Genomic DNA, 27,996 nt, shown 5'->3' with positions numbered 1-27,996 from the left:
TAACAAAATTTCTCATTGTATTCCCATTCATAGAACTAATTAATCATAGTTCTTTGAAGCATTCAGAATTAAATAACCTTCAGGTAACAAGGCCAAGACATGATGTAAGGATAATCTAGTATCTATATTATTCTGAAATATTTCATAAATACCAAAAAGCATTTTTTAACTAAAAGCACATAGGAATACATCAAACTCAGTAAAACATAACAGAAAACACCCCGCATAGAGTCTCTATCACTTTCTAGGACAGAACCATGAGCTTCTCTCTATACCTCAGTTTCCACAGCTATAAATTAAAGGACAGTATTAATCTCTGAGGTCTCTCCCCATAAAAAAATCCTATAATCTGTAAAAGGAACTAAAATTTCACACCAGATACTAATTTATAATGACTGGCCCAGAAAAACAGTCTGCTATTGTGTGTGCATTTGTTTTTGATGACAAGAAAAGTATTAAAAAACAAAATACAATGAACCAATGTACTTAGATGTGAAATAATCTCACTGAAAGTTTACCACTGTTAATTATAACAGCTCTATGTCAAAATTAACTAAAAAATCATTATGATGCAAGCTTCTAGAAATTAACAATTACTCTTATCAAACCAATTTCATTCTTACAGGAGTTTAAGCACTGGATAGATGTTATATTAACACAGTTCAAAACTTCACCAACTGATAAGGTCTACGTGAGGAATGAATGCTCAGAATCCCAACCATCTTACTGTTTAAATTCTCTGAAAATTTTCAGTCAGCCACAATTATATCTAATTGTTTTAAAAGTATTTTAATAAATTAGCTTTCTATAATGTTATGCTTACTGTCGCTTACATGACTTGACATTCTTAGAGACTTTTATATTATGAGAACTTCATATTGACCAGAAATACCAATAACAGCATAAGAGCAAATGATCAAGAATGACTGTTTCTTAAGAAAACAATTTTAGTAAGTATCTACCTGTGTCAGTTACAACAAGTGCAGACCTGCCTGTTTTCACTTTTTTTAACTTTTCCCTTCCTGGAAAGATACCATTACTTTGTCTTTGTAGGGTATTGACAAACTCAGTCAATTCACACTTCCACATTGATATGTGATGCAGTCTTGAATGAGAATAGAAGTTTGAAATAAAATTGCAGTCTGAAGGTTTGGATGGCACTGAAGGTGCTACCTTGCTAAAAGTAGATACTGCAGAAGTGCTTTTTGTGCTTGAAGGCCCCTGAACAGTGGAGTGGTGAGCACCATTGATTTTAGTGTTACTGTGCAAAGGTGATAATGAGAAAGAATTAGTTCTGTGTGGATTCTGCAAAGCATCTGTGCTTCTGGTGCTTTGCTGCAACTGCTGCAAAGTGCAGTCTCTGAAATCAGTGCTGCTCTTCTCAGCCTTATCCTCCTCCTGGGAAGAGGCTGGAGAAAGCCTGCTGGCAACACTGTTGACCATGGGCACCAAGCAATCCTGTGTCTTTAAGGCACCATTAGAGCTAGGAGTGTGTCCATTAAAAATGGCAGTGCTGCCTCTGGGATGCGGAATTCCATTCTGTTTCCTTCCCGGAGAGGTCTGCTCCAGATCCACAAAACTAAAATCATTATTTTCATCTTCTTCATTCCAACTGTTCATGCCATTGACTTTGACTTCATTTTCTGTTTCAATCTTCTTAATAATGTGATTTCTAAAGCAGGAAAAAATTTTTAAGTTAATAATGTCTGCACTTGATCTTAGCCAAAAGGCCGAGAAGCGATAAGTTAATAATGTCTGACTTTTAGGTTAAAACAATTTTTTCATTTCAACATTTTCTTAGTGGTACACACTTTGTTTGGTATTTCCCCCTTTAAAAACAGAAAATTCTTATATTGAATATTGACAATGGAAAAAAAACACTGAAAATTAAACCACAAACTTTCTGTTCTGATTTGACAAAAGATCATTCTTTGCAAAAGTATCAAGATAACTAGAAAAATTCTACAATATTAACAGCCCTTTAGGTGTTTTCTGTTTGTTTTTTATTTTCACGTCAGATAGTCCCAAAGAAGAAATAAAACAGAATATTTCTCATGGCTGAAGAAAAACCCAAAAAACTTTTCAGTTATTTTTCCCATAAAAAATTAATTGGAATCTATAAGCTCTAAATATCCAGTTCTGAAGCACAGTGCTTGGCATTTACTACATGGTCAATAAATAGCTGCTGAATTAATATACTACAAATAACTTTCATAGAAATGGATTTAAAAACCTTACTTGAATTCTTATTCCTAGTTTTAGTTTTTATGAAAGGTACTATTCGACATATTAAATCCAATACGAAACCAGTTGGTTTCAGTAGGAAAAAAACTGACTATATTGAGTAACCTATTAATGGGCTAATTGTTGCACAAATAGACAAAAAGTAAAGCCATGTCAATGTGTGGGGGTAATTCAGTAAAATTTACACCTAGAAAAATAAGGATGCTTGCCTTACTGACAAGGGAAATTGCACTTCATTTCTAAGAAATGCATATTTAGATGCCAGGGTGGTACAAGGCAATCTGGACCAAGTTTCCTGATGACAGCTTTATAAATGCAGAACCTATGACAAATGTTATGCTAAAGTCACATCCTGGCTCCTCTAGATGTTTGTTTAGAAATGCATTCACAAGAATCATCTAAGTAACAAAAACAAAAACCTGAATTACAAAGCAGTAATTCATTCTACTTAGAAATGTCCAAATGTCCATAGCATTAATAGAATTACAGTGCAGGCTCCAGATGAAGGGTTACCCTACAGAGTAGTAAGCCACAGGTGAAATTATCACAGTATTACCAGGTTCCACCTAAAACCCCTCATCCTAATACCAACTTGGTTTATTAGTAATGAGAGCCTGACTACACAGAAAAGTCCCACAAGCTGGATGATCACCCATTTCTGGGTTAGCTCAGGCTCTGGCTAAACATCACATGGAATGTGATGGGCAACTCTGAGTAGATGCCATGCTCACAGAGGATCATGCCAGTGAAGGGGAAAAAGACAAAGTAGGTATGATTAAAAGAGGAAAAAAAGAAAACCTAATTTGTCACATGCAGAGAAAGTCAGCCTCTTGAGATAAACAGAATGCAAGGGAGCAAGAAGTCACAGATGAGAATTTCAAAGAAATGTACAAAATGTACTGAATATACCCCCCCAAAAAAAACCTAGAAAACAACAAAAGTGATGTACGTCAGAAAGTCTTACATCTAGTTTTGTGTCAAAAACATTCAGACCCTTTACATGCATTATAGCAACACATGCAATAGAAAGCCATATATTGGCAGGAAAATACATTGTTAACATACATTCTTCCTGTATTATAGTTTCTCAGCCTAGACAAATGGACATTTGCAAAGTAGCCGTACTGGAAATATCATGGGTACAGATAATTTCTTAGGCAATGGCATAAATGTATTAAGAAGTAAAATCTAATAGGTAATTTCTTCCTAAAGGTGTCACAAAGAAGATTTTGAAAAAACATATCTATTTTCTACTTTTATTAATGTGGGTAAGAAAAGAAAGCTAAAGCTATGTGTTCTGTGAAAAGGTTTTCTGGTATTATTTGCTATATACCTTGATAGCACATTAAAAAAATTAAAAGCTATAGGTAACATGAAAAATATTTGAATATGCTTGTCAGTACAAGTTAAATTAACAAATGACAACAAAAATTACAGAAGGCAGTGATACTGGATCCTCTCAGATTAATCAGACTCTTGGTCTTTTCGAAAAAAAATATATCCAACTCCCAAAGCAAGCAATTTAATAAATAAAGAGAAGGCTAACCATAATGAACCACCTGATACACAAGGTAAGGCAACCCACCAATTAACTGTGAAACCAGTTTATCCACGGTTGCAATTAAAAGCTTAAATCAATATTAACAAACAAAAAAGCAGCCACATGGAATAAAGTCTAGATTCACTCTGAATTCTATAACCAAGGGTCACCAACTAAACTTCCATTTACATATTTACGTATTTAGAATGTTATGAATTTTGAATTTTTCAAAAATAACCCAGAAATGTTAACATTTTCATTATCTTTCTAAGCATGGAACACAACAAAAACATAGCTGGTGCAGTTAGTTCAGTTTTTGAGAAAGCAATACAGCAAATTACTTGTGAGAAAATAATTACTTTCATGAAAATCCATGAAAAAACTTATTAACAATTAAGATCCACTAGTTTAAGATGAGAAACTAGTATGACTATAAAAACTTACTTACATTTATGAAATTATCATCATAAAAATAATTCATTTTTAGATAAGACACTCATACACACATATTTCAACATGTTTATTATAAGTGAATGGCCAGGGTTCGTATCTGCTTCTGTCTGTCTGTAACAGAGCAGGGGCCATGCTCACTGCTAAAAACCAGCTTTGTGGCCAGGCGTGGTGGCTCATGCCTGTAACCTCAGCACTTTGGGAGGCCAAGGAAGGTAGATCACAAGGTCAGGAGTTCGAGACCAGCCTGGCCAAGATGGTGAAACCCCATCTCTACTAAAAATACAAAAATTAGCCAGGCGTGGTGGCACACGCCTGTAAGCCTACCTACTCGGGAGGCTGAGGCAGGAGAATCACTTGAACCTGGGAGGCAGAGGTTGCAATGAGACGAGATTATACCATTGCACTCCAGCCTCGGCAACAAGAGCAAAACTCCATCTTAAAAAAAAAAAAAAAAACCCAGCTTTGCAGTAATCCCCAACTAGACAAACTTACACCCTGTTGTTGAGCTGTTTGGCTATATTGCTTGGACCTGGCAGAGGATCCTCAGGTCTGCATACAGGATTAAAGCTGAGACCTTTCTGCACACTGGACTGCTTGGTGTACAGCTGATATGGAATGTAGGAGAGGAGTCGTCCCGCTTTGATGCTGAAACAAAAAGCAACACCAATTTAGTGTTCCATACTTGGTGACAATGAGCTTCATGAAAAATAATCAATGTCCTTAAAGATACAGTATTTCACGAACAACAGGCCATCTGTTTTCTTAGTTGATTCCTTCTTGCTCTGTTTTAGTGGTCCTAATACAATATGATCTTAGAGTGGGGAAAAACTGCCAAGCACAGAGCTGAACTAGTCAATATTTTAATCCTCATGACTTTAGTATTTACCACCCTGTCAACAGTTAACAGAGAATCATCAAGACTTCATCAAAATCTCATCTATTAAGGTTTTCCAGGATAAATAAACTGAATAAGGATGCTCAATTTCCAAATTCATGTCAGAAACTGTAAAATAAAAATATAGGACAAAATAAAGAATCTCAACTTCAAGAGTAATAATTTATACTATTTTTATGTATACAAGAATGGTTAAGAGCTAAGGCCATTTGAAGATATGAACTCTACAAGGGCCAAAACTACCATGTACATCCTCACAGCATATCACACATCACCACTCAAATCCAGGGGAACACCAGTGTTGTAACGTCAGGTGGTACTAGCACTGTAACTGAAGTTCCCAAATGTCTGCTTCCTTTTGTACTTCAGAACTAAAACTAATTTGATTGCAGTATCTTAAACTGACATTTCCTTGCTAATAAACTGAGTTATATATGGCTACTCTACCTTTAAAATTATCATTTCACTTCAAATTAAAAAAAAAAAAAATCAATATACTTATGCTATCATCCAAATTTCAAAACAAGCTCCTTTAATATTAGAAAATATTTCAAAACAACCTCTGGATTTTAAACCTAAAATATATATCAAGGAATCATCCCTTAGTTATTTAGAAAAAGACTGATAAATAACATGATAAAAATACGTTTCTTATTGTCTCATAAATCCAAGACTTGATGTTTTCATTTTCTTAAATGGTGCCTCATAAAACTTTTTAAAAAATAATAATCATTTAAGAAATGACTGAATTGGCTTACAGAATACTAATTAAAATAAACTGAGTCAACAACTTGGAATACAGGAAATCGTACTAACAGATTCTAAAAATGGAACCATATATGACAGAGTATGTCCTTTATATAATTATTTCAATATATATTTAACAATTTTACCTAAAGCACCTTAAACTATATCAAATGCTATAACTATTAAATTATGATGGTAAAGAACATACTATACTAGTCGCAAGACATGTAACCAAATGGATTTATTACCAGGCTAAACGTTTTACCAAAATTTAGGTTACATTCAAAATACATTCAAATACATTCAAAATTTCAGGTTACATTCAAATATTAGAATTGAAACCCTAAAATTCGACTATTTTTTACTTTATTCTTTCTCAAACCAACTTTTCTTCCTTTTTTTTTTTTGAGACGGAGTCTCACTCAGTCGCCCAGGCTGGAGTGCAGTGGCACGATCTCGGCTCCATGCCATTCTCCTGCCTCAGCCTCCCGAGTAGCTGGGACTACAGGCGCCTGCCACCACGCCCGGCTAATTTTTTGTATTTTTTTAGTATTTTTGTATTTTCACCATGTTAGCCAGGATGGTCTCGATCTCCTGACCTTGTGATCCACCTGCCTCTGCCTCCCAAAGTGCTGGGATTACAAGTGTGAGCCACCGTGCCCAGCCCTTTTCTTCAATAGTTGGTCTCAACTGCCTAACTATAAATCTTTGTTCTGTGGTATCATGTATATCAAACTCACTTGCTTCCCCCACCGCCACCAAAAGAAGTACAGCTACTTAATACCTGAAATAAAATCCTAACCTTAGCTTTCCATCCTTTATCATAGATAGCTGTAACTAAGAGACAAGTAGAGAGTGAAACTACACCCACTGTGCCAGCTGCACATCTCAGGTAAAACCAAAGTGCAAGGAACAAAATGCCCTATGATCATTCTCGCTTTTCCTGCCCTACTGACAGCATGCTGGAGTGATGCAGACTCTACAGGTACTCTCTATGGTCAGCACTGATCATATACAAGGGTGTCAGGCCTTATCCAACTCCTAACAAGAGCCATGTGGCCACCCACAGAATTCTCAGGCTTACATAAGTCAGTCCATGGAGACTGCTACAAAATTAGACAGCCAATTTAAACACTGCAAGTCTCAAATCAGATATCCTCAGAGATACTCAGTAAAAAGAATTAAAGCCCAATGCACTACAGTAATGTTAGTGAAGTAATGTCAGTTATAATTTGAAGCCTAAACCACCATCTATCAGTTGTATACACCTAATTACCCCTGCTTACCCATTTATCTATCTATAGATATATAGACAGAAACATTATCTGAAAGCATATTTGTATAAGACCTTTTTAAAAATCTCTCTGGGATTAATTTCTCACATTTACTAATTTCCCCTCTTGTTCTAAGCAGAAAGGAACTGTACTGACATTTTGTACTATTCTTTCAAAACCAAAAGGAGAGGATAATAAAAAAATCCATCTTTATCCAAAAGATAATACTACACAGTTTCCTTATATACTGAGTTTTTTCATGTACATTGAAAACTATATTCTGATATATATATGAAAGAGTTTACATTCTATACAACGAATCAAAACATAGTCATAGCAAGTGAAATATTCATCTATTTTGGGAAGTCTTACTCTTGCTTTGTCCTACAGCCTCTGTGTTTAGGCAGAACAAAAAAAAACCACAAGGAATGGCAAAAAACTCATGACAGATAAAATTGCAATCAACTTTTATTTAAATGAGTTGAATAAGCACTCTAATATTTATACTGAATGTAATTAGAAATCAAAGTTTTGACTCATACGTAAGCACATGACAAACGTAAATGGTTTGGGAGTTTAGAAAGAAAAGATAAACTGAAAGTCCTACTAGTAGATCCCATTGAGTTGGCATGAACCAGAACAATAAGTTATCATTCTGTCTCAACTCCCAACAGATCTATGTGACCATCTAATCACAGGATATACAAATATAAAAAACCCACGCTACAAGGTTCTCAATCTACAAGGATCAACATAAAATCAAGAGCAACAAAAACAAGACAATATTTTTAAATTATGCTCCATGACACTCCTCAGGCTTGATGGGCCAGTGGGGTATGTCACAGCAGCTTCTCATCTATTCCATATTTCAAATTTCAATGTAAAATTGTCTCAAGACAAAGACTGTGACAAAAATTTATAAAACCATTACTTTTATTACACTATGTACAAGTGTGAGATTTACAAAACAAAGGTTTTAGTAAGATAATTTCATACTTTAATGTACACAGGCTCCTCATGAAAGGATTCCCTTGCCTCTTCAAAGTCAGGGCCCTATAATGCTGCCTACATTAACTCAGATCTACTGACATACAGACATCAGGGAACTGAAATTAAACCAACACCCCACATACTTACAAGTGGCAGTTCCTTTTCAAACTGCTCGAATAAAAACAAAAACTAATTATTCAGAAGAGTATGTATCATTTATTAAATAGCTAATACATGTTAAGATTTTTAAGTATAATAAAATCTCATTAAAACACAGCTAAGAAGAGATCAACTAGAGATTAGAGTGTGAATAAAAACAGTGCCATGATTTAACCAAAAGGATTCCATGTTACAATGACATAATGGACTCCTGGCACTTAAGACATATGCCAACACTGATCCATTTCCACATGGGCCATCTATAACAAGCTTAATTAAATGGTAAAAGAGGACACAAACAGGATTCAGAACACCTGGACTCTAAAACCTACTCTGTTCTTGGGCAAGTCAGTGAACCCCACTGGCCCTATCTCCTCAAATACAAAATGAGGCCCATAGGATATATAATCATGCTGTCCAGTCACTCTTAATTATTTAAAGACAAATGATTAAACCTCAGTCCGGACTAAGATAAAATCCATTAAAGTGAATTTTAACTAAGTTGCTTTTTCTATCTTATTATCTCCCTAGCTGCATTTGGCAAAAAGAACACGTGCAAAACAATCAACTGTAATGGAAAACAGCATTTTCTTTTCTTTTTCTTTTTTTTTTTTTAAACAGAGTCTCGCTCTACCACCCAGGCTGGAGTGGCGTGATCTCGGCTCACTGCAACCTCCACCTCCCAGGTTCAAGCAATTCTCCTGCCTCAGCCTCCTGAGTAGCTGGGATTACAGGCACCCACCACCATGCCTGGCTAATTTTTGTATTTTTAGTAGAGACAGGCTTTCACCGTATTGGCCAGGCTGGTCTTGAACTCCTGACCTCGTGATCCACCTACCTCGGCCTCCCAAAGTGGTGGGATTACAGGCGTGAGCTATCGCACCCGGCCGGAAAACACCATTTTCTAAGTAAATCAAATCCCCCCAGCAAGAGCCCTTTCCCCTCAACTCTCCTCCTGTCCACCCCCCATTCCCTCCAAAGCCTAACTATTGCCCCCAGATAAAAACTCTAGCTCTAGTGACAACACAGCTCAACTCTGAGTGATCCAACTTCATATACTAAGAACAAGCCGTTTGAAGAGACACATACCTAAAAGCCATTTTAATCAATACTGTATCATTGATAGACAGTGGCTAGGTCATGAGACCACAGTGCAAAGGAAGGAATCAGTGGGATGTTATAGGGACGAGCCTTTGACTTTATCCCTCCAGGTTTAAAAAATCCTTAATATGTAAAATGTATTTATTTGTCTTCCTTTTTTTTTTTTTTTTTTTTTGAGACAGAGTCTCGCTTTGTCGCCAGGCTGGAGTGCAGTGGCGCGATCTCAGCTCATTGTAACCTTTGACTCACTGCAACCTCTGCCTCCCAGGTTCAAGCAATTCTTCTGCCTCAGCCTCCCCGGTAGCTGGGACTACAGGCGCGCGCCACTGCGCCCAGCTAATTTTGTATTTTTAGTAGAGACAGGGTTTCATCAAGTTGGCCAGGATGGTCTCAATCTCTTGACCTCGTGATCTGCCTGCCTTGGCCTCCCAAAGTGCTGGGTTTACAGGCGTGAGCCATCGCGCCCAGCCAATATATTTGACTTTCTAGAGATAGTAATGTACTTTTGAATTTTTGGAATTTTCTAATAATTGCTAATGTTACAGAATAAAAATAAAATAGTAACAGTAGCTTCTTATATAGTATACCTCTACAACATGCCAGGCACTGTGCCAGGTTGTATAGACAAATGACTTTTATTTCTCACATAACCACAGCAGGCAGATATTAGCCTTCTTTCACAAATGAGGAAACAAGGTTCTGAGTGACTGCATAAAGTTTTTTTTTTTTCTTTTTCCTGAGATGGAGTCTTTGTCGCCCAGGCTGGTGCAGTGGTGCCATCTCAGCTCACTGGAGCCTCCCATCTCCTGGGTTCAAGTGATTCTCCTGCCTCAGCCTCCCAAGTAACTGGGATTACAGGTGCAAGCCACGACTCCCAGCTAATTGTATTTTTAGTACAGATGGGGTTTCACCGTGTTGGCCAAGCTGGTCTCCACCCGCCTCAGCCTCCCAAAGCGCTGGGATTACAGGCATGAGCCACCACGCCCGGCCAAGCATAAAGTTTCTAAAATTATACCAGGTTATATGGATACTGAACTGCCGAGCTTGAATGTGAAGCCAAGTATGTCTCCAGAGCCCAGGCGCAGCCTTTTCCACCATGTTGCTTCTCCGTGAATTTATGCAGCTAAATACACTATACAAAGGAACTGAGTTAATACTTAATTTGTGGAACAGTTAATGGAGGGTGTTATAATTAGCAAAAGCAAGAACTAGAAAAAAAATTCAGCAACTGACTTAAAAAGATAAGCAATCTCTCATATACTGATTATAATCTATCCATACATAAAATTATTATTTTAATATTTTACTTCTATCTTTTATAAATCAGCAATTGTTCATATGTATTGTATACCTCATGTCATTTAAAGATATAAACCACTTAAGTTTTGGCTCATCTCCAAGGTTTCAGATAACATATTTAAACTTAAGAAGTCAATATGAATGGCCACCACTGATTTACAACTTATCATTTCCAAACCAACAGCAGAGAAACCACAATATAATCATTAAAAAACAGTAAATAATACTGCAACTGTATTCGCTCCTTTTCCCCTACTCCTAGCATTCTAGGTCCACATTATCTTGATGTATTATCATGCTAAAAACCTATGTGACAGACAACATGGTATAATTTACTCATACATTACTCATTCTTTCTCTCCCAAGAGAATATAAACTCCATGAGGTAGTGAAGGGATCTTTGCTTTGTTCATTATTTCCCAAGAACACAGAACACTGCCTAGTCTTTAAGAGGTGCACATATATTTGTTGAGTAACACGCTTGATCTACCTTCTCCCATAACTGCTTCCTGACACTTCCCTGAGTCATCACCCCTAATTCCTGACAAAAACATTAACATGCTACTTTTATTAGGATGCCAAATCCTAGGCTATAGTATTATCAACATGAGCTTAAAGGGTAGTGTTGTTTAAGACATTATTTTTCACCCTGTCAATTAGGAGGCAATATATTAGTTACAATTTTACAAAAGAAATAAAAAGGCCATGCGCAGTGGTTGTAGTCCCAGCACTTTGGGAGGCCAAGGCTGGAGGACTGCTTGAGTTTGAGACCAGTCTGGGCAACATGGTGAAACCCATCTCTACAAAAAATCAGCCAGGTGTGGTGGTGCATGCCTGTAGTCCCAGCTACTCAGGAAGCTGAGGTGGGAGGGCTGCTTGAGCCTGGGAGGTTGAGGCTGCAGTGAGCCATGATCATGCCACTGCACTCTACCCTGGGCGACAAAGCGAGACCCTGTCTCAAAAAAATAAAAAGTATTCTAATTTTAAAAACTTATTAATTAAATTTAATAAATTAAACTTACCTTTCCACAATCCATTCTGGTCGAATCACTTTTTCCCCCTTTAATTCTTTAATTTTGGCATTGGGAAGATTTGTGGCAATAATATGTGTTGTTTTAGATCTGGAATAATATACATGGTATTGACCTCCATGCAACATCATTAGTTTTCTCAATTCCTCAGCAGAAGGATCTGCAAAATTTATATTAAAATATATTAAGAGTCTTATGTGTAAGAAAGTAGAACCCTAGTGAGTAACTCCTTAAATAGGTCAACTTTAAGAATGTCACTGGTTCACCTTCTCCTTGGCTGTGTTGCCAATAAACAAAGCTGGGAGGTAAATCTCAAAGTGAGAAAGCTATGTTGCTTTAGTACATCCTCCTTCCCTGGCTGCCAGACAGCCAACTAATACAAAAACATCTAAGAAGTGCCTAGCAGAGCAAATAGGGACCTCAAGTAATGAATCAAATACTAATGACAGAACAAATATTTTTACTTTTTACTATACTTAGCATATGACCTTGATATTATGTTTTTAAAAATTAACAACTATAAACCCATTTATGAACATTTTACAAAGACTAATCCTTCAACTCCTCCAGAGTATACAAGAAGAGTCAGATAAATAATAATTATTCATATTTACTATAAAGGAGACTTACTGTAGGGCTTATTAGTAGATTTTACTTCTAGAAAGCTTTATAATTTTTATTTTTATTTAAGAAAGTATCTTAAAACTTAATCAAATAGTAAATATTATCCAGTTCCCTAATATGAAATTTCATTAAGGCCAAAAAATAAAGTCCAGCAAAACAAAAAAGATTGCAAACCAAGAAACACCAATTTTTTTCAATTTTGTTTCAAATGATTTATTCTTAATAAAACTACAGAAAATATCTTAAATGTCTTAAATATTGGAAATATTTTTTAAAAATATCTTAAAGACACAATGTGACTTATGCTTCCCCCTAAGAAGAAATGTCTGATTCACTAAAGTCATATTTTGACCTGCATTACTAGCATCACATTAATCGTCACTGTTCTCTTTCTTTCACGTATCATCCTAATGAATGCTCTAACTCACACCTCCCCTAACAACAGCTGTACCCAGGGGGAGTTTCCACATGTCGCTTATCCCAAGCTTAATCCCAAGTAATATAGGTCCAAGTACTTAAACAAACATTTTCATTATGACAATAATTAGGTGAGCTTTAGTTTCTAGAAGATAAAAAACAGCACATACAAGACATACCAGGTTTGTCTAAATTTTACAGCATGGAATTTGACATTACTGATTACAAATATTAGCATTATTCAGTAGAAAATATGATGCAAGCCACATAAATAAAAATTTTCTAGTAACTTCATTAGAAACAGTGAAAAGGCGAAATTAATTTTATTTAACCCAAAATATCCAAAATATTATTTCAACATGTAATCAACAGAAAAAATCTGAGATATTTACTTTCTTTTTTCTTCTTAAATTTCTGGAATCCAGTGGGCATTTTACATTTACAACACATCTCAATTTAGAATAGCCATATTTCAAGTGCTTAACGCATGTTACTAGTAGCTACCAAACTGGGCAGTGTCATACAAAGAGATTTAAAAGCATCCTTTTAAACAAAATGAATTCAAAATTAATAATGGAAGTTTTCAGGGTTAAGTTAAAAACTGAACTACAGCATCAGAGCGATTTAATGTAAAATAGTAGAAATTAAACAGCTAGCCAGTCAAGAATCTACAGTTCAGTTTCTTTCTCTAACATTAAAGAACCTGGCTGATCTTATAAAATAACAGTGAGAAGTATCAAATTAAAGGCTACATTACAATGCATTAATATGGGCACCAAATCCAATGAAATCACAGAAATCTAAAAAATTAATTTGCAAGTTAATCTGTAACTTTCCTAAACTAATTCTATTTAATGACTTAAATAGAAAATGGCTGTCCTTTACAGAATAAAAAGACATGTCAAGAACACATTAACTTTCCATATACATACTCACAAGGTACTCACCCGTCTACTAGCTGCTCTTTGAAAACTAATTACTCCAGAAATTTGGAACTGGAAAATACATTGCCCTTCTACTGGATCAAGTTAAGAGGGCTCTTTGAAGTTCACTTCTGAAAGCTCTTACTTATTCTTCAGTGTGAAGTGAAGCATGAAAACCAATCTAGTTAAAAGGTAAGATCACATAAACTATGGAATAAGACTGATCTGAGTTTAATCTTAGCTTTCACACTCCTGAGCTGTGTGACTTTGGAGAAGTTGTTTAACTTCTTTAGGCTTTCTCCTCTTTCTTCATAAACAAAGCTGTTACAATGAAATTAGTCTGGCATGGAGAGGGCACTCAATATGAAAACTGCTATTATTATAAACTATCATCACACTAGACCTCCTTTCGAGTAATGTATATGACCTCAGGATCCTGCCCTAGACTCTACAAAAAAAAAAAAAAAGACAGAAGACCATATACATAGGCTGGCACATGGTGGCCCAAAGTTTCAACAAAAACAGACCTGCCAATAGTGCACTATGGATAGCAGCCAGGGTCCACTTTGTCAGGCCCAACAGGCTGGCATGCTAACTCTTGGCATGTATGGTCGCTGGAAGCTACCCTATTTTGAATTTTTTTTTTTAATTTTTACAGCAGTATTTCTCTCTGGTTCTATTTCTTCAATACTAGAACATACTCCCTTATTACAAGTCCAAAAGACACACACGATAACTGCAGATTTGCATAATAAATTCATTTTTATATTTAACACTCTCCTTTAATTCAGCAGATGTGGGGTTAATTAGAAAAAAAATTGGGAGCCAAGCACAGTGGCTCACACCTGTAATTCCAGCACTTTGGGAAGCCAAGGCAGGCAGACTGCTTGAGCTCAGGAATTCAGGACCAGCCTGGGCAACAAAGTGAGACCCTGTCTCTACAAAATATGGAAAAAAATTAACGAGGTGTGGTGGTGTGTGCCTGCAGTCCCAGCTACTAGGGAGTCTGAAGTGGATACCTTGAGCCAGAGAGGCAGAGTCTGTAGTAAGCTGAGATTGCACCACCGCACTCCAGCCTGGTTGACAGAGCCAGAGCCTGTCCAAAAAAAAAAAAAGGAAAAGGAAAAGAAAAAGAAAAAAAAATGGGGAGATAATATCCAACATCATGAAAGCTATATGACATTAAACATTGTGTGACACACTGCCTACAGAACCCATCTCTGCAATGTACTGTAACAGTTAACTTTCTCCATAGCACTGATAATCTAAAATTACCATGTCTGTTTGTTTACTTGTTTACTGTCAGATTCCCCCTGGAACATATGCTCTTTGAAGGCAGGAACCTTGTCTGTCAAGCACTTTCATATCCCTGACACAAAGCAGGTGCTCAGTGAGTATTTGCTAAATTCATTAACATCCTCAATGCATCACAGACTCCTGCCTAGAATCCATCCTCCAGCAAAAGTGGAGTACAAGTGGTATCAATACTTAAAATCTCAAAACACTTATTCACTCACTCACAAATTAGAGACGCCATATAATGTATTAAGACGACAGACTCCAAAGCAGGAATGACTAAGGTCAAATCCTGGCTCCATCATTTGCTAGTTATGTGGATTTCAGGCAAGTTATTTAACTTCTCAGAACCTCAGTTTCCTCACATATAAACTGGGGATAATAATAGTGTCTCAAAGGACTTCTGTGGGAATTAAGAGCTAAAAATCATAAATTACTGAGAAAAGTATCTTGCATATAGTGAAAATTATGTGGCCGGGTGCAGTGGCTCACACCTGTAATCCCAGCACTCTGGGAGGCCAAGGCAGAGGGATCACGGGATCAAGAGATCAAGACCATCCTGGCCAACATGATGAAACCCCGTCTCTACTAAAAGTACAAAAATTAGCTGGGTGTGGTGGCATGTGCCTGTAGTCCCAGCCACTCGGGAGGCTGAGGCAGGAGAATCGCTTGAACCCCAGAGGCGGAGGCTGCAATGAGCCAAGATCGTGCCACTGCACTCCAGCCTGGCAACAGAGCAAGACTGTCTCAAAAAAAAAAAAAAAAAAAAGAATTATGTGTCAGCTCTTAACAATATTATCAGTATTATTTTTACCATTTCTTACCCCAAACCAGGAAGCAAGAAGGAGCTCTAGAGCTAACGCTGCTCTCTATTCACACAAAACATTAAATTTTGCAATTCATAATCCCTCCTACAAATCCTTCTCTTGTTGCCCACCCTTCAGTATATACTCCTTCAAGAATGTCCTCTGATGTACTGGCAAAGAATAAACAGAAAATAAAAAATCAAAACAGGCCAGGTACGGCGGCTCACACCTGTAATCCTAACACTGTGGGAGGCCGAGGCAGGCGGAGCACAAGGTCAGGAGTTCGAGAGCAGCTGGCCAACATGATGAAACCCCGTCCCTACTAAAAATACAAAAATCAGCTGGGCGTGGTAACACGTGCCTGTAGTCCCAGCTACTCGGGAGGCTGAGGCAGGAGAATCCCTTGAACCCAGGAGGCAGAGGTTGCAGTGAGCCAAGATCACGCCACTGCACTTCAGCCTGGGCGACAGAGTGAGGATCTGTCTCAAAAAAAAAAAAAAAAAAAAAATCAAAACAAAACAAAACTAGATTCAAGGAAATTCTATCCTCCAAATTTTTACAATCAATGTCACTGTTTTGAAATGTCAGAGTGAGTGCTTTTCTCTTCATTGTTCTTTGCATTTTTATTTTTTATTTAGAGACAGGGTCTGGCTCTGTCACCCAGGCTAGTCTGCAATGGCTCTATCATAGCTCACTGTAACCTCGATCTCCTGGTTCATGCTTGTAATTTGAAAGATTTGGGAGGCTGAGGCAGGAGGATCGTTTGAGGCCATGAGTTTGAAACCAAACTAAGCAACACGGCAAGATCCGTCTTTAAAAAAAAAAATTTCACAAAAAAACAAAAACAAACAGAAAAGGCTGGGCACAGTGGGTCACACCTGTAATCCCAGCACTTTGGTAGGCCGCAGCGGGTGGATCCTCTGAGGTCAGGAGTTCAAGACCAAGTCTGACCAACATGGAGAAACCCCGTCACTACTAAAAATACAAAACTATCTGGATGTGGCGGCATGCGCCTATAACTCCAGCTACTTGGGAGGCTGAGGCAGGAGAGCCACTGGAACCCAGGTGGCAGAGGTTGCAGTGAGCCAAGATCGCGCCATTGCACTCCAGCCTGGGCAACAAGAGTGAAACTCCAGCTCAAAAAAAAAAAACCCAAACATCAGCCAGGTGTGGTGGCACACACCTCTAGTCCCAGCTACTCAGAAGGCTGAGGCAGGAAGATCCCTTGAGCTCAGGAGTTTGGGGCTGCAGTGAGCTATGATCAGTCCACTGCACTCTAGCCTGGGCAACAGAGCTTATCTTAAATAAATAAATAAATAAATAAAATAAAATTCCACAGTACTCCTACTATTAGTTTTATTTTGCAGAACATTCTATATGCAACTAAATTTGAGGTTTAACTAAAACCAGACATAGTGACAGACAATTCAAAGCAGAGTAAAAGTAAAAGCCATATACAAGGACCACAATTTAGCCCACATTTAGACCTAAAGCTCTACAAGTAAAATGTTACAAGAGCAAATGCCACCATATAACATCAAAACAGCCATATGAAGACCACTTTCACGTCTGTAGGCCCGGCTTATAGAAAGTTTTGCTCATCTGGTTAAAACAAATTCTATAAACAAAATTTTTAAATCTTACACAAAAGCTTTCCTAGCTAGATCTCTATTGAGGAAACATTTACTATATGCACCATTTCATCCTGCATATCCAAAGAACTTAATTAATTGTTGGCTGTGCTATATAAATCACAGAAAGAAGTGAGGTGAATGGCTGCTTATACCTCTCCTTTGCTCCTACCATGGCAAGACCTTCATTATTTCATTTGAGTTTCACAATCTTATGAATTAGAAAAGATAACTTATTGATGAGGAAACAGAGAAAACTTACTGTGCACACCCTTCTGTCTTTGGACTCCTGTCCCTCAGTTTCTACAGCAGCGATACTACTCTCTTGACTCTTCTCACCCCTAACTACCTCAGACTTACCAACAAAGTCACCACAATCAACTAAAAGCACGGATACACTCAACCACACAAAATCTGAAGAAAAGTTTCAAATGCTTGGGGAACAAATTTTTGAGTACCAACTAGGTGCAAATTTCACATCAGGTACTCGCAAAATTACAGGAGGTGGCATAAATTAATACGGTAAGTCTTCTACGTCAGAGGTTCAATCCCTCCATCTCTTATTTACAAGATCAGAGTCTCACAGGAAATGGAATGAGAGATATTATATATCCATACAAAATAATATCTGGGAGGCATTTATTTCCAAAAAATTAGACTTGTCAACATTAAAGAGAATCCTCTCCTAAAACACCACATTTATATGTTTAGAAAACATCAATGTAAGCTGTCAGCTTTCAAACAAATCCCTATTTGAAATATAAGTCTGTTACACTTGCATATTCCCCCTTGTTTCATTTTGTGAATTGTGCTAAAGTACTCGTCTGGCCCTCCTCCACCTGCTTTTCACAAACTCCAGCAGTGCCAAAATCAATAGACCTGGTCTTCTACCCACATACTAAAGGAAGTAGAAAATAACCTGAACACCTCTTTCCACATGAACTGTCCCAATCTCACACCACTAAAGTGCAACCACTGTCCACTAAGTCTGAAGCACTGACTCCCCCGGGCAGCTTTCACAAAAATAAACATGCGCAGAGCCTACCTCCCAGATTACAATGCAGGCCTCAAATGTGGCCCATTCCTTAAGACTGAGTTGACTTAAAAACTGAGTGAAAATATTTTAACATTCTGATGTACAAATACAAAACCTGTTATTTATTCACTCAACTAATACTTATTGAGTATCTACAACGTGCCAGGCAAGGTTCTAGGCAATGGAGATATGGCAATGAACAAGACTCAAGTCTGTGCCCCGTGATAGCACTTGTATTCCACCGAGGAGACAAAAATAAGTCATGCAAGTAATACCATTTTAGGTGCAAATAAATGCAATGAAGAGGAAGTTGGATAAGGGGTTAGAGAGCGACTGGAGGGCAAAGTACACCTGTTTTAGATAGGCGAAGTCAGGGAAGGTCTCTGTAAAAAGGTAACATTTGAGCAGAGATCTGAATGATGAAGACCTGAGGAAGCAGAAGGAACAGCAAATTTAAGGCCCTGAGGTGTTATCTCTAATCCATGTTTGGCAAAGGATTACTACACATAAAACAGGCTTCCTAACACCAAAGAACTTAATATAGAATTAAGACCTAACAACACAAGACAAAACCCAGGTGTCAAAATAAATGTTTCTAGCAATAATGCTATGAATTATATATCTCTCTATATAAAATACTACTACTATGGACTGGCTTAGACAGGGAAGGAGTCAAAACCTAACTTTATCTGGATCTTAATGAATGAATATACTTCCAGTTCACAGAAGTGAGGAGGGAAGGAGTTTTTCCTCAGAGGCAAAAGAACAAACAGAAACACAGAACTGTAAAAGTAAAAAGACAAATCTAGAATATCAGAGTAATCTTGTTGAGCAAAATTTAAGAACATGAGGTTGAAAATGTAGGTTAGAATTAGGACTAGAATGTCTTTCTCCATTTTCATTTGGAAAATGCCTGTTTATCTAAGACCAAGCTAAACATTTCAATTCCTTTATGAAGTATTCACTCCCACTCCCAAAGGCAATGGTTTCCTCTCTTCTGTGTTGGCACTCACCCTCCTCTGTTCATGTCTAAGGCTTAGAGATTACTTTTGCATCACAAAATCCACATTCTCCATCAACTGCTATCTCTTTTCAAACATAGTTCCTAACCCACAAGCAGCATCCAAAATATATTTGTTCAATCAACTAAAGTAAAATAAAATGGGATATAAGGTCTGTAAACTAGAAAACTCAACATAGTAAAGATGTCAATTCTCCCTGAACTGATCTACAGGTTTAATGTAATTCCTATCAAAATCCCAGCAAGGTATTTTGTAGATAAATGACTTATTTTAACATTTATATAGGTTGGGTGCACTGGCTCACACCTGTAATCCCAGCACTCTGGGAGGCCGAGGCAGGCAAATCACCTGAGGTCAGGAGTTCGAGACCAGCCTGGCCAACATGGTGAAACCCCATCTCTACTAAAAACACACAAAAATGAGCTGGCTGTCATGGCAATGTGCCTGTAATCCCAGCTACTCGAGTAGCTGAGGCACAAGAATCGCTTGAGCCAGGGAGGCAGAGGGTGCGGTAAGCTGAGATCATACCACCGTACTCCAGCCTGGGTGACAAAGTGAGACCTTGTCTCAAGAAAAAAAAAAAAAAAAGAGAGAGAGAGAGGCATAGGTCCTAGAATAGCCAGAACTATCTTGACAAAGAAGAAACAAGTGAAAGCAATCACTCTACCTGATATCAAGGCTTACCACATAGGTACAATATTTGATATAGTGTGGTACTGGTGAAGGAATAGACACAAACATCAATGGAAGAGAACAGAGAACCCAGAAACCAATCCACCAAAATATGCCCAACTGACTGTGCTGGAACAACTGGAAATCCACAAATAAAAAAAAAAAAAAAAATTTTAAAACCTCAAAATGAAACATTAACTTCAATGTAAAACATAAAACAATAAAATTTAAAAATATAGAAGAAAATATTTGGGATCTAGCACCAAAGTGACAAGTTCTTAGACTTGCAAGCACAATCCATAAAAAGGAAAGACTGACATATCAGATCTCATCAAAATTAAAAACGTTGTTCTGCAAAAGACAATTTCAAGAGGATGAAAAACTACAGACTGGGAGAAAATACCTGCAAACCACTTTTATGACAAAGCAGTAGTATCTAGAATATATAATGAAATCTCAAAACTTTTTACTGTTTACAGTAAAAAAAAAAAACTAAATCCAATTAGAAAATGGGGAAAAAACATGAACAAATGTTTCACCAATGATGATGTAAAGATGAGAAATAAACACATGAAAGAATGTTCAACATTATCAGCCACCAGGCAAATGCAAATTAAAAGCACAAAGAGATACAACACCATCTATTAAAATGGATAAAATGAAAACCACTAAATGCTGGCAAGGATGCAAAGAAAGTTGATCCCTCATACAAGGCTAGTGGGAGTATAAAATAGTACAACCACTTTGGGTAACAGTTTGGCAGTTTCTTACAAAAACTAAAGATGTAACTATTACGGGAACCAACAACTGTACTCTTATATTCATACAAAAACTCATACACAAATGTTCATAGCCTACCAAGAAATAACTCAGATGTCCCTAATTGATGAAAGGTTCACAAACTGGTACATCCACACTATGAAATATAACTGAACAATAAAAAGGCAACAATTTTGATGACCTGACAGATAATTTATGCTCAGTGAAAAAACCAGCCCCAAAAGGTTATATACTGTATGTTTTATTTATATAACATTCTTGAAATGACAAAATTATAAAAATGGAGACCAGATTAGCGGTTGCCAGGAGTTAAGGAAACGTGGAGCACAGAAGTGGGTGTGACTATAAAAGAGTAACATGAAAGATCTTTGTAGTGTGGAGGCCGGGCACAGTGGCTCACACCTGTAATCCCAGCACTTTGGGAGGCCGAGGCGGGCGGATCACGAGGTCAGGAGATCGAGACCATCCTGGCTAACACGGTGAAACGCCGTCTCTACTAAAAATACAAAAAATTAGCCAGGTGTGGTGGCGGGCACCTGTAGTCCCAGCTACTCGGGAGGCTGAGGCAGGAGAATGGCGTCAACCCGGGAGGCAGAACTTGCAGTGAGCCAAGCAAGATCCCGCCACTGCACTCCCGCCTGGGTGACAGAGCAAGACTCTGTCTCAAAAAAAAAAAAAAAAAAAGATCTTTGTAGTGTGGAAATGTTCTGTATATTAACTGTATCAGTATCAATTTCCCAGTTGTGACACTGTTTGCAAGTTTATTACATATTACCATTTGGGGAAACTGGGTAAACGGTTCACGGTATCACTATGTGCTATGTCTTAAAACTGCATGTGAATCTACAATTATCTAAAAAAAAAATTTAATTTAAAAAATGGATAGGCCAGGCATGGTGGCCCATACATGTAATCTCCACACTTTGGGAGGCTGAGGCAGAAGAATCGCTTGAGCCTAGGAGTTTCAGATCAGCCTGGGAAACACAGCAAGACCTCATCTCTACAAAAAAAATCAAAAAATTAGCTGGGCATGGTGGTACACACTTGAGGTCCTAGCTACTTGGGAGCCTGAGGAGAGAGGATGGCTTGAACCTGGGATGTTGAAGCTGCAGTGAGCAGTGATAGTGCCACTGCACTACAGCCTGGGTGACAGAGGGAGACCCTATCTCAAAACAAAGAAACAAACAAAACAAACAAAAAGGATAGAAGGCAAAGAAGTCAATCTTAACAAGCAAAAAACATTTTTGGGGCCAGGTGAAGGGAAGAATAGGTTGACAGGTGAACTATTACACGGTCTTCTCTCCAAGCTCAAGTTCAATGTTAACTGGGTTGGAAGGGATATGGACCACAAACTCATGAGAGGCTCAAATGGCTGAACTGGGAGCTTTAAAGGAATCAAGAACACTTGGATTATTACAGTTTGTGGGGAGCATGGTTAAGAATCAACAAGAAGGGACCACAGCTTCTTTTACAGTGAAAGCTGCATCTCCCAGGTTTGCAAACTGTTCACTGGAATGAAGTCTCTTTGCTCCAAATTCCTTTTCAGAGAATGTTCTATTTTCTTTTTTTCACTCTATTGCCAGCCTGGAGTGCAGTGGCGCAATCTCGGCTCACTTCAACCTCCACCTCCTGGGTTGAAGCGATTCTCCTGCCTCAGCCTCCTGAGTAGCTGGGACTACAGGTGCGCATCACCACGCCCAGCTAATTTTTGTATTTTTAGTAGAGACAGGGTTTCACCCTGTTGGCCAGGATGGTCTCGATCTCTTAACCTTGTGATCTGCCCGCCTCGGCCTCCCAAAGTGTTGGGATTACAGGCGTGAGTCACCGTGCCCGGCCTGAGAACTTTCTTTCACAATAGCAATGAGCAAAACTGACAAAGTCTGTAGCTTTGGTGCTTACGTGCTAATGGAGAAGAAAGATGATACCAAAATATATATACAGGCATTTTACAAAATAGCTGACCAGTACTCCTCAAAACTGTGAAATAAAGCTTATTTTTTTAAATCAAAAACAAAATAGCACCTCCTACTTGTCTTATTGCAGCTAAAGAGTTATTTTTAGTTGCTAATTGTTAATGCTGTTTTATCTATAAAGTTGTAAAGTATTCACTAAAACTGAATTTTTCTAAAAATCAAGTTATTTTATAGCACCACAGTTTGGGTATCTCTGTGAAATTCAGCATAATGGAACTTTATTTGTACAGTTATAATGAAATCTTAATAACAAGAGTAAAAATATTACCATCTCTATCCTGCAGAAAAGGATAGAGACAATAATAGATCCAAACAGAAAATGTTTTACAGTCCCACAAAAATTAGTGATAAAAGCAGATTTAGAATTCCAGATTCTCAATCAAAAAAGTGATTACTGCAATATTCATTTTTCTTCCCTCACACAAAGAATCTCTTTTTCTTCCTCCTATGTGAATAAGGGTACTCTCTTGAACTGGAGACTTCCATGACTGGCTAATGTAAGAAGCAATGCCTATCTGTTTTCATTAATGTTTTTAATTTTTCATAGAGCATCTCAGGAAGTCCACAGAGCTTGAATTTGTCAGGATACCTTCCTACACAGAAAAGTTACAAGCTTTCTGCATGTGAACTTTCCAATGCTGTACCAGCAATTATTTTGAGATGACATTCTTGGACTAAACTCATCATCAATGATGCCTAATAAAACACTTAATTACAAGCAACATACTCCTCTCTTACTAGATAAATGTACCAGTTAATTAATACTTAACTCCAATTCAACAAATATGTCCTGAATGATTGTGTCCAGTCACTGTAGAGGCATCAAGGATACAGTGATGAAAATGTAGCTCCAGCTCTTGTCCAGTACAGACAACTAAGGAAAGGTCTAAAGAATTCTAAGATGCAGATTCATTCGGGGAGCTGTAGCTACAGAAGAGCGCAAGAAGTCACCTAAGCCAGTAGGAAGACAGTCAAACTATCAAGGGAAAGCGAGGCACAGAGATCTGAAAGCTAGCAGGTATCAGCCAGTTGAGAGGGGACAGGGGAATATGTAACAGACTGACACAAATATTTATAGCCATTCACTTCAAAAAATACAATGAAATGATAATAAGAAGAATCCCCAAGAAAATAGAGAAAAATTTAGGCAGAAAACCTGGTAACTAACAGACAAGTGCTAACTGACTTTACAGTTCAGAGAAAGATAAAACTGAAGCTGGCCATACGGAAGCTTGGAAAGAAGCTGCTTCTTACCAGTAAAACAAAGAGAAAGTCATGAAATAAACACACAGGCACCTTCAAAAGTGGACGTGTGGATAAATTCATCCTTGAAACTGTGCAACAGGCAAATAAGAATTTGCACATTTCTTTCCTTTCACCAAGAATAAAGACTACACTACCCCTTCCAGATACCAGACTCAATGACAATAGGCACAGCTGGTGGGCAGGAGGTAGGAATGAAAAAATGAATAGAGAGACTAAGTGAAATTTTACTTCCTAAGCTGTGAGAATTCTGGTCCTTTCCTTCCCTGCTTGGCAACCCCAATGCTGGCAGTTTACACTCTTCTCCAGGCAAGAGAGTAAAAGATTCTTCTCTAGGAAATCTGACACTGACACACACCCACACACCACCCCACCCTAAAGGACCTATGGATAATGACATCTAGAGATTTACCAATGAAATGGACTTACAGTGAAGCTCACAGTTTACAAGTCCTACTACCCATGTGTGGTAATTTCCCGTTTTTCATTTTAAACCTCATGTGACTTTTTGAAACTATGTACTTTGATAAAAGTTAAAGACAATGGCAGGTAAAAGCAACATGGAAAGGAAAGAGAAGTATCTAAGCAGATGATTTATTTCTTCTCATCTTACAATCATTTGTCTATAATAAATGAGTAATCGAATTTTAAAACAAATCATTCTCAATCCTAATAAAAATACATGCCAAAATAGGGTTAAGTAAAAAGTACTCAACCTGTGTATCCATTAACATAGATGGCAACTCCACTAAAAATTGTAGATGAAGTCCCATCCTTCTGCATAGCAGCATCTGATCGAAACTGTTCCTCCAATTTCTGGACCTTGGCAGCCATATACCCACCCTAGAATTAAACAAAAGGTAAACCAATCACAAAGGTTACATTTTCTCCCACCCCCCCACTTTTATGAAAAAAATAAAAATTATATTTTAAAAACTAAATAAATAAATGGACCTTATTCTGTGCTAGTGACCAGAACATAATGATGACCTCATAAACATAAACCATAAGGCAAGGCAATAAATAAAACAGGAAAGTTGGGCCGAGCACAGTGGCTCACACCTGTAATTCCACCACTTTGGGAGGCTGAGGCAGGTGGATCACCTGAGGTCAGGAGTTTGAGACCAGCTTGGCCAACATGGTGAAACCCCGTCTCTACTAAAAATACAAAAATTAGCTGGGTGCAGTGCCAAGCGCCTGTAATCCCAGCTACTCGGGAGGCTGAGGCAGAAGAATTGCCTGAACCCAGGAGGTGGAGGTTGCAGTGAGCCGAGATGGTGCCACTGCACTCTAGCCTGGGTGACAGAGCAAGACTCCATCTCAAAAAATAATAATAAATAAATATAAATAAATATAACAGGTAGGTCAAAGAAGAATTTTGCCTCTATCAACTCAAGTTTTAATTTTATTACATTCTTATGATTATAAAAGTTACTTTTAAAAAAAGCTAAGTCAATAATAATAATACTGGCTGGGAACAGTGGCTCATGCCTGTGATCCCAGCACTTTGGGAGGCCAAGGTGGGCAGATCACCTGAGGTCAGGAGTTCGAGATCAGCCTGACCAACATGGTGAAACCCCGTCTCTACTAAAAATACAAAATTAGCTGGGCGTGGTGGTGCATGCCTGTAATCCCAGCTACTCAGGAGGCTGAGGCAGGAGAATCGCTTGAACCCAGAAGGTGGAGGTTGCAAAAAAGCTGAGATCGTGCTATTGCACTCCAGCCTGGACAACAAGAGCAAAACTGCATCTCAAAAAATAGTAATAATATCACAAAATATTGTTCTTATGTACATAATTGAGCAAGTTACACCAAAGTTTAAACCAATTACAAATTTGACAAGTGGTCTCAGAGCATATTTTATTTTATTTTTTTGAGACAGAGTCTTGCTGTTGTCGCCCAGGCTGGAGTGCAGTGGCGCGATCTCAGCTCACTGCAAACTCCGCCTCCCAGGTTCAAGCAATTCTCCTGCCTCAGTTCTCAAGTAGCTGGGATTATAGGTGCTCACCACCATGCCCAGCTAATTGTTGTATTTTTAATAGAGACGGGATTTCACCATGTTGGCCAGGATGGTATCCAACTTCTGACCTCAGGTGATCCACCTGCCTGAGCCTCCCAAAGTGCTGGGATTACAGGTGTGAGCCACCACGCCCAGCCTCAGAGTATATTTTAGACTGGCTTCCACTATCTCCCATATACAGAGGGCTTAAAATGAATTATTTCAGGTAAAAATGAGACAACTGGATAAACCAGTGTAGTCCTCCCTACACATGGAAAAGAATACAATGAATGCTCCAGTGGCTAAATTCTGGATCTAATCAATCTATTTGATAGTAATATTAACTTTCATTAGGTAACATCTATCTCACAATAAATATTAAAAAATAATTTTTTTGCAAAACATCTTGACAGATCTAGGGATTCAACTATACTTTTCCTGAACTTTGATATAATTAAGCTTGATTTCAATTATTAGGTTTTTAAATTAAAGCTGTAGGTGGCTAGAAGTACATGATTTTTTTTCCCAAAATGGAAATGACTGCATTATTTTTGCTGATTATTAAAATATTACATGCTCACTATGAAGTTTCTTTTCAGAAAATACAGGAAATACAGGGAAGAAAATTAAAACTGGTATAATCCTATTCATTAAAACTTTGGGGTGTTGTTTTCAAAGCTTATTTCCATAACTCAGAGCATAGAGGTTTTACAAAAATATAATCATACAAAATATTTCTTTGTAACACATTGTTTTAGTCAAGGTTATCTTTCCAGGTTAATATATAAAGCTGAATAATGACTGTACAGTGCTCCACTATACACAGATAACTTATTTGACCAATCCCTTATTATTGGATATTTATGTGTTTTCCTGTTTTTCAGTATTATTAGCAATGCTGCAATAAAATAATCATATAGTAAATTAATGTGCACTAGGCGTATTTATTTCCTCAGGGTAAAATTCCTGAGAGTAAAGTTTAGGGGATAAAGTTTATAAACATCATAAGGCTTTCAATACATTGTGAAAACTCAAAGATTTGGTGTCTAAAGTAATTTACAATTTAGAAAACAACTTAAACCACATTATAATAGAAGAATGAAAAATATCTAGACAGTTCGATATAATTATTTTTACTCTTTTAAAACACACCCATGTTTCCCAGCCATCATTTTCAGCTCGCTTCCTCCATCCACCTCGCCTCATGGTGGAGCTTCTGTATTGGGGAGGAAAAAAAAATGTCAATTTTATAACAATGTATTCCTAAATGATATTTTATTTCAGTATCAAGAAAATAAGAAATTAAAATAAATTCAAATGTCCAACTGATGAGTCAAGAATACAATATTAAGTAAATTTTTTCTGAAGTTCTCCATTCTCCAGCTTTACAAGTGAAATTTGTCGATAAAACACCCTCCTACAGATATGTTTAAATTGTAACTGTTAAATTTAAAATTCAATAGAAAAATATCTTTATGCATTCCTGAGCACCAATCCTAACATTCACGTACATAAAACACCAAATCCAACTAACATAGCCATGCTTACTTTACTTGTTACCATTATAAGATAATCTAACAAAACATTTCCCTTCATGAGTTGTCCTATAGTGTGGCTTTTAAACTCTGTCTTTGCTATTACATACTGGACACTTAAGAGTTCAGTCATAGCGTGATTCACATATTCTGCCAAAGCCCTAGAAGAAGTCAATTAAAAATGATGCAGAAAAGATTATCGTTGATAATAAACTATAATAGTAAATCTGTCATTCTCCTTAAGGCAACACTTACTTAACTAACTATACTATAAAACCACCAGGAT

The 27,996-nt window shown here is 37.5% G+C and overlaps 1 protein-coding gene across 3 annotated transcripts in view; it reads right to left on the bottom strand.

Moving 5' to 3' along the window:
• Window positions 1-27,996, bottom strand: part of REV1 (REV1 DNA directed polymerase) — an 89,824-nt gene that overhangs the window by 35,267 nt on the left and 26,561 nt on the right. For all 3 annotated transcript variants that reach the window (XM_032178083.2, XM_032178084.2, XM_032178089.2), the window contains exons 2-6: window positions 27,328-27,391; window positions 24,893-25,019; window positions 11,725-11,893; window positions 4,730-4,882; window positions 963-1,672 (exon numbers count right to left, since the gene is read on the bottom strand). In XM_032178083.2, coding sequence (XP_032033974.1) covers window positions 963-1,672; window positions 4,730-4,882; window positions 11,725-11,893; window positions 24,893-25,019; window positions 27,328-27,381 — 1,213 coding nt within the window. In that variant the 5' untranslated portion in view covers window positions 27,382-27,391. The remainder of the gene's footprint in view (window positions 1-962; window positions 1,673-4,729; window positions 4,883-11,724; window positions 11,894-24,892; window positions 25,020-27,327; window positions 27,392-27,996) is intronic.

This window comes from Hylobates moloch, unplaced genomic scaffold (genome assembly GCF_009828535.3).
Source record: "Hylobates moloch isolate HMO894 unplaced genomic scaffold, HMol_V3 SCAFFOLD_15, whole genome shotgun sequence".
NCBI classification, from domain to species: domain Eukaryota; kingdom Metazoa; phylum Chordata; class Mammalia; order Primates; family Hylobatidae; genus Hylobates; species Hylobates moloch.
Note: the sequence above shows the minus strand (reverse complement) of the source record. Positions and strands in the feature narration are given on the sequence as shown.